General features: G+C 43.1%; 1 protein-coding gene across 19 annotated transcripts in view; it reads right to left on the bottom strand.

Annotated features, from left to right (window-relative positions):
- LOC143018964 (uncharacterized) overlaps window positions 1-7,500 on the bottom strand; it is a 684,447-nt gene that overhangs the window by 422,484 nt on the left and 254,463 nt on the right. For all 19 annotated transcript variants that reach the window (XM_076174620.1, XM_076174619.1, XM_076174603.1 and 16 more), the window contains 2 exons: window positions 7,462-7,500; window positions 1-1,523 (listed from right to left, as the gene is read on the bottom strand). The exon at window positions 1-1,523 is cut by the window's left edge and continues 2,942 nt beyond it; the exon at window positions 7,462-7,500 is cut by the window's right edge and continues 122 nt beyond it. In XM_076174620.1, coding sequence (XP_076030735.1) covers window positions 1-1,523; window positions 7,462-7,500 — 1,562 coding nt within the window. The remainder of the gene's footprint in view (window positions 1,524-7,461) is intronic.

Consider the following 7,500-nt stretch of genomic DNA (forward strand, 5'->3'; position numbering starts at 1 on the left):
GAGGTGGAGTTGAATACATTTCGGGGGAGGAAGGCAACTGAGTTGCTGTGGCCCACGAAGAAATCGAGGACGCGGAAGGCTGTCGCTGGGGCGACTGGGTCCTTCTTAGGTTCTGAGCGACGAAGCGCTGGATGGTCTGCTGCGGAGAAAGAGGCGAGCGCGTGGAAGATTTCGAAGACGACTTCGAAGCATTGGAATAAGACATGGAATTCGGACACTCAGACACTGCCCTCCGGGAGACCCGCCCTCGGTCTAGCTGTGGTGGGGAGAGAGGTAGTTGTGGCGGTGACAGAGGGAGATGAAGTGACGACTGCGGTAGTTGAGGTGGTGAGAGGGGAAGTTCGCTCTGTTTGCGCGTGGCTTTTGGAGTTCCTGTCACCGAATATGTCGGCGAGGATTGAGCTTGTGTTTCTTGTAAAAATACTTCAGGGACCTTTATGCGGTTGGATTGGGTCTTCGGTGCTGATTGAGCTCGTTTCAACCGAAGCTGAGTCTCAACTTGTGTTGGTGGTGCTGCGGATTGCCTGGTCGGCGAGAACGTTTGCCTGGGAGGTGTCGCGGTCTGTCTAGATTGAGTTTGGACTTGTCTGGGTGGGGTTGCGTTTTGCCTGGGGGGCGTTTGGCGGATCTGGGTTTGGATTTGCTTTGGAGGTGTTTGAGATCGTTGGAAAACAGAACTAGCCTGCTGCTGAAAGAGCTGAACAAAAGACTTCGTATGATGTTGTAAGGGTTTTTGTTGCTGTTGTTGTTGTTGTTGTTGTTGTTGCAAGAACTGTTGTTGTAGCTGTTGCTGTTGTTGCTGCCTCTGTTGTAACCGTTGTTGTTCTTGTTGCTGTTGCTCTAGCCGTTGCTGCTGTTGTTGTTGCTGCTGATGTAGATGCTGTTGATGTTGCTGCTGTTGTTGTTGCTGCTGTTGTACCTGTTGTTGCTGAAGCTGTTGCTGCTGTCGCTGCTTGAGCTGTTGTTGCTGGAGCTGTTTTTGCTGAAGCTGTTGCTGCTGTTGTTTCTGGAGCTGTTGTTGCTGAAGCTGTTGCTGCTGTTGTTGCTGGAGCTGTTGTTGCTGAAGCTGTTGCTGCTGTTGTTGCTGGAGCTGTTGCTGCTGTTGGTATAACTCTTGTTGTTGGTATTGCTGTTGTTGCTGTAAATGCTGTTGCCGGGAAATTTCTGACTGTTGCGACTGATACTGAGGTAGATGTGTTTGTGCGGGCTGCTGTTGTTGTTCCTGTTGTTGCTGCTGCTGCGTCTGTTGCTGCGGAGATGTGAATTGACGCTGTGGTGACGAAAACCTCTGCGGCGAACTGGCGAACCGCTGTGGTGACGAAAATCGTGTGGATTGGTAGACAGGTGGAGAGGCGACTTGGGGTGGCGGGCTGACACTGCCACGCAAAGAGGAACTCCCTGAAGACAAGAGAGACTCTTTCTCGAACTTCTTTCGTTTTCGGTCTAGCTCGGCATGATATCGCTCATCGATGATCTGCTGTTCTAACTTTTCTTGGTGTTTCTGGTTCTCAGGAACTAGATAGCTAGAAGATATGAATGTGTGAGTTCTCTTGCTGTGACCATGGATAAAATCTAAACTATAATCAAGTAGGTTCTGTCCACCAATATGACGTGTCCTCAATTGTCCTTACATGACATTATCCCCACCAAAAGCAAATTTTAAGAAAACCTGATTTTATTTTTTCATTCAGGCACTGACCATGAGGACTGAGAAAGACGGAGTCACTCAGATATTACTACAGTAGATAATATCCCAGTTACTCATTTTAATAAAAAACAATTCTAATTTATGTGTCTATGGTTCTGTGGAGACATTGGTGCTCCATCTTCCTCCCCTCTCTATATTGGTATGCAGTCACATAATAAAAATCCTTTAACAAAAACACTCCATGGATTTCAGCATGCAAATATTTAGTTTATGGTTGAGTATTTTTATCTATGCTCTATATATTATCTATTCTAAGGTCTTAAATAATTCATTGTACAGAAAAATTATTACAAAATCATCAGAAATATTACATTTGCATTATAAGATTACGGGGTGATTAAAAGATTTCTGAACGCGACTACAGGTATATTCAATATCAAGACTTATAATTCAAATGATCCCTAGTATGCAAATTAACAAAGATACATACATACATATATGTGTATATATATACATATATATATATATATATATATATGTATATACATATGTATATATATATACATATATATATATATATGTGTATATATATATATATATATATATATATATATATATGTACAACACTGAATGGGTCCTAGCGATTAGAGATACATTTTAACAACCACAATGCACTTTAATTATAAGCCATCAAAGGCCAGCATGCAGAAATTGAAATGTGGTACTGCCCAGGACTCGAACCCAGCATCCTCATGACAAGTGCGGCAGTGACTTATCAACTAGGCTATCTCTTGATAGCCTAGTTGGTAAGTCACTGCCGCACTTGTCATGAGGATGCCGGGTTCGAGTCCTAGGCAGTACCACATTTCAATTTCTGCATGCTGGCCTTTGATGGCTCAGAATTAAAGTGTCTTGTGGTTGATAATATATATATATATATATATATATATATATATGTATGTATGTATATATGTATATATATATACATATATATATATTTATATATATATATATTTATATATATATATATGCGACACTGCTTCTGACCCAGGGCAGTGGACAAGATGCAGGGATGACCGTCATCCAGGAGGTGCCAAGATGAGAGGGAGGATAGAGTGTGGAGGGGAGTGGAGTGTATTAGGGATGGAATGAGAGGGAATGGTTTTTATGCCTTTGTTTTTTGGCTACCTCCCATGTAAGGGGGAAAAACTCTTTGGTATATGTATGTATGTGTATATGCATATATATATATATATATATATATATATATATATATATATATATATATATAAGACGTTACAGTGCACTGTTCCAAATTAAGTTAACTCACCAGAGCTCGATGGCGACTTCTGTGATCTTGTTTTGATAACACCAGGGAATTTTATTCAACGCAAAGTTATTTGATATAATATTTTATGGCTCAGAGGGACCTTAAATTCTGATGTTATATTAGTCAACCACCATGATTAACCTATGAAGATTTTATGTTTATTTTAATGAATTTGTTCTAACTAACGCCAGAATATTTTATTCAGTTTACGGGGACCTTTAGTCTCCACATTGTTAAGTCTGAGAAGCCCGGGGTCTTCCTATATCTAAATGAAAACGCCCCGTTTTGCCCAGATCAAAACATGTAAAGTGTCTCCTATCTTGAAAATATCAATCGATAACATCTTTAACCTTGTGAGAAATTCGCTAGTGCACAGCGACATCAATCAGATATTTTTTATGGCCGTCGCGCATAGGACTCGAACCTACCGCTCCGAGGTCAAGAGTAGCTACGTGGTTTAAGGCACCGTCTCGGCAGCCTCTTGGTCTCAGAGCGGTAGGTTCGAGTCCTATGCGCGACGGCCATAGAAATTATCTGATCTTTAACCTTGTAATAATAGAAGTTATATACATATACTAAGGCTTTTTCCCCCTTACAAGGGAGGTAGCCAAAAAGGAAAAGGCATAAAATCATTCCCACCCATTCCATCCCTGAATACACTCCACACCCCTCCACCCTCCCTCTTATCTTAGCACCTCCTGGATGACGGGTCATCCCTGCAACTTGTCCACTGCCCTGGGTCAAAAGCAGTGTCGCAAGACACAGCACATCCACAGCAAGGCCGCTTCATTAAATCGGCGACCCCCCCTCTTCGTCCCCCCCATGCATAAAAGGAGAAGACGGGGAGAAATCCCTTCGGGCTGCGTCAAATTTTGCTCACACATACTACCTCATCCCCCATCCCCCCGCCCATTCCATCTAATGCAATCACAACATCATCCATATACAACCATTCTCCATTCACCCCTGTCTTCTGTCCTCTCCCGTCCTTCCTCAACAGACATTCCCCTCTTCCTCAAAGCCCCCTTCACCCCATCCATCCACCTCATCCTAGGACGTCCCCTCATGTTCACTCCCTCCACATCTGCCTTCCATACCTCTTTTACTAGTCTTTCTTCACTCATTCTTTCCATTTGTCCAAACCATCCTAATACTCTTTCATCAACCCTATCTCCCAACTCCCTTTCCACCCCCGATCTTCTCCTCACCTCCTCATTTCTCACTCTATCTAGCCTAGTAACCCCCATCATACTTCTCAGACACCTCATCTCAAACACATTCAAACTCCTTCTCTCTTCTTCTCTTATGTTCCAAGTTTCTGCCCCATGCAGTGCTGTTGGCACAATCACTCCTTCATACAGTCTCCTCTTCGCATCCATTCCTAAATGTCTATTCCTCATTACACTCTTTAATCCACCAAGGCATTTACTCGCTTCTCTCAATCTACATTCTACCTCCACCTTCACTCCACCTTTTCCTGCCACATTTGCACCCAAGTATCTAAAACTATCCACTTCCTCCAGTTGCTCTCCCTTAATGCTCACTTCCAGTCTACTGCCACTTTCACCCCTTGTACATCTCATCACCTTACTTTTACCTACATTTATCTTTTGCTTTCTTCTATCACATACTCTCCCAAACTCTGCCACCAACTTCCTCAGTCCATCCTCCGATCCTGCCACAAGCGCAGTGTCGTCAGCAAACAACAGCTGGCTCACCTCCCACTTTTCTCCATTTTCTTTAACCATCTCCAATCCCTGACCCACTACTCTTGCATTTACCTCTCGCACTACCCCATCCATGTATAAGTTGAACAGCCAGGGTGACATAACGCATCCTTGACGAAGTCCAACCTTTACCTCGAACCACTCACTCTCTCCATTTCCAATCCTGACACAAGCTCTACTACTCTCATAAAAACTCTTGACAGCTCCCAAAAGCTTTCCTCCTATCCCATATATCTGCATAACCTCCCACAGTGCTTTTATGTCTACCCTATCGTAAGCCTTTTCCAGATCCATAAAAGCCCAAAAAACATCCTTCCCCTTTCCTATAGCTTTCTCACATATTTGTCTTACCACAAAGATCTGATCTACACAACCTCCACCCGTCCTAAATCCACACTGTTCCTCACCAATTACTCCCTCTGTTCCTCTCCTAATCCTCTCAATCAAGATCCTCCCATAAGCCTTCCCAACTACACTTAACAAGCTAATCCCTCTGAAACTACTATATTCACACTTGTCCCCTTTTCCCTTGTAAAGTGGAACTATACAGGCACTCCTCCAGTCCTCCGGCACTCTACCCTCTCTCCAGCAAACTCCTTCTCTCTTCTTCTCTTATGTTCCAAGTTTCTGCCCCATAGAGTGCTGTTGGCACAATCACTCCTTCATACAGTCAGTCCACCATCATTGTACCTCCTTTTTTTAGACATTCTGCATGGCATCCATCCAGACCAGGTGCCTTACCTGCTTTCATCATCTTAACAACTGCCTTCACTTCATCCTTCCTTATTTCTCCTCCATTTTCCTCACTCATCACGGTCATTTTCTTAGCATTTCCCACTGCAACTATCTTTCCCTCCCTATCCTCCTTCATATTTAGCAACTCCCTAAAATATTCTGCCCATCTTCCCCTTACATTTTCCCTTTTCTTCTCTACTTGATTCACCTCCTCTTCCTCTCTTAATTTCTTTCCAAAACATCTTTTTATTACTTTCAAAATAATAGAAGTTACTTTATATATTTATTGGCACAATCACTTTATATATTTATTGGCACAATCACTCCTTCATACAGTCAGTCCACCATCATTGTACCTCCTTTTTTTAGACATTCTGCATGGCATCCATCCAGACCAGGTGCCTTACCTGCTTTCATCATCTTAATAACTGCCTTCACTTCATCCTTCCTTATTTCTCCTCCATTTTCCTCACTCATCACGGTCATTTTCTTAGCATTTCCCACTGCAACTATCTTTCCCTCCCTATCCTCCTTCATATTTAGCAACTCCCTAAAATATTCTGCCCATCTTCCCCTTACATTTTCCCTTTTCTTCTCTACTTAATTCACCTCCTCTTCCTCTCTTAATTTCTTTCCAAAACATCTTTTTATTACTTTCAAAATAATAGAAGTTACTTTATATATTTATTCTAGATGACGTTAGGTAACTTCATTCATCTGTCAGGCGGTCTCTGAGCTATAAGAAATAAGCCAATCTCGTGGCCAGGCAAAGGACGGTACAGTTCTTGACACTCAACTTTGAAAGAAAGAGAGCCGGTGTCAGCCGGGGAATGTACTGTATACTGTATATGGAAGCCACTCTGGAAGTGCCAACTGATAAATATAGTTATCCTTTAAAGGATTGTATGGGGTTCCCCTCCCAACCACTTAAACAACATTTCCAGGTTAATGTACAGATAGAACAACTTTCTTGAAAGAAGTAAACTCCCTAATCACGGCCAAATATTCTATAAATATTATTCTGGCTTACAAAAGACGATTTCATTCAGCTGAGGGGGCGTCACCGGAACAATGGAATTAAGACTACTTTGGTCAGTCTCATAGCTACAATGATGTCCATCTATGATTTGAAAAATTTATTATTGGTACGACAAAAGTTTTCTCGTTCATCTGAGGAGTCTTCCCAAGGACTAAGTGATGAGCCGCCTCCTGTAGTCTCAGGATCCATTACTTTCTCAGAACTCTTCAAGAATCTTAAGCATAGGAGGGTGAGACGCCCCAGAATCTCAGGGTCCCACACTTCCCTGTGGTCTTCAAGAATCTGAAGCTAAAGTCTCAAAGTCTTCCATTTCCCCCAAAGTCTTCGAGAATCTTGAGTCTTGCAGGATGGGGAACCCCAGAATCTCACTTCCCCAAAGTCTTGAAGAACCCTATGTCTAACACGGTAGGCCGCCCTCAAAGTTCCAGGGTCTTCCACTTCCCCGAGGTTTTCAAAAATCCTAAGATTCAGAAGATGGGTTGCCCGGGAATCCCAGGGTCCCCCACTTCCCCATAGTCTTCAAGAATCTTAAGCCTTAGAGAGTCACCCCGGAGTCTCAAAGTCTTCCAGTTCCCCAAAGTCTTCAAGAATCTTGAGCCTCGTAGGCCACCCCCAAAACCTCAGTTTACTAAAATCTTGAAGAATCTCAAATCTAACACTTTAGGCTGCCCTCAAAGTTACATGATCTTTCATTTCCTCGAGGTTTCCAAGAATATTAAGAATAAGAGGGTGGACCGCTCCGCGGTCTCATGGTCCTCCATACTACCGAAGTTCATAAAAATCTCAAAAGTCTAACAAGTATAGCTGTTCAGAAATCTCAAGGTCCCCTGATGTTCAAAAGTCTTCAAGACTCGGCCCCGTAGACTCAGAGTCCTCCACCCAATCCCCACCCAACCAACCTCAAGTGTAACAGGATTGCTTCCCCAGAGTCTCAGGCTCGTTTACACTCCCCGACCCCAAAGTGTGTGAAACTCCTCCTCACCCGTATTGGGTCTTGCGAACTAACAGGTCGACCCTGTTT

Source organism: Oratosquilla oratoria, chromosome 36, assembly GCF_046742065.1.
Source record: "Oratosquilla oratoria isolate Oo_2021 chromosome 36, ASM4674206v1, whole genome shotgun sequence".
Lineage (NCBI taxonomy): Eukaryota > Metazoa > Arthropoda > Malacostraca > Stomatopoda > Squillidae > Oratosquilla > Oratosquilla oratoria.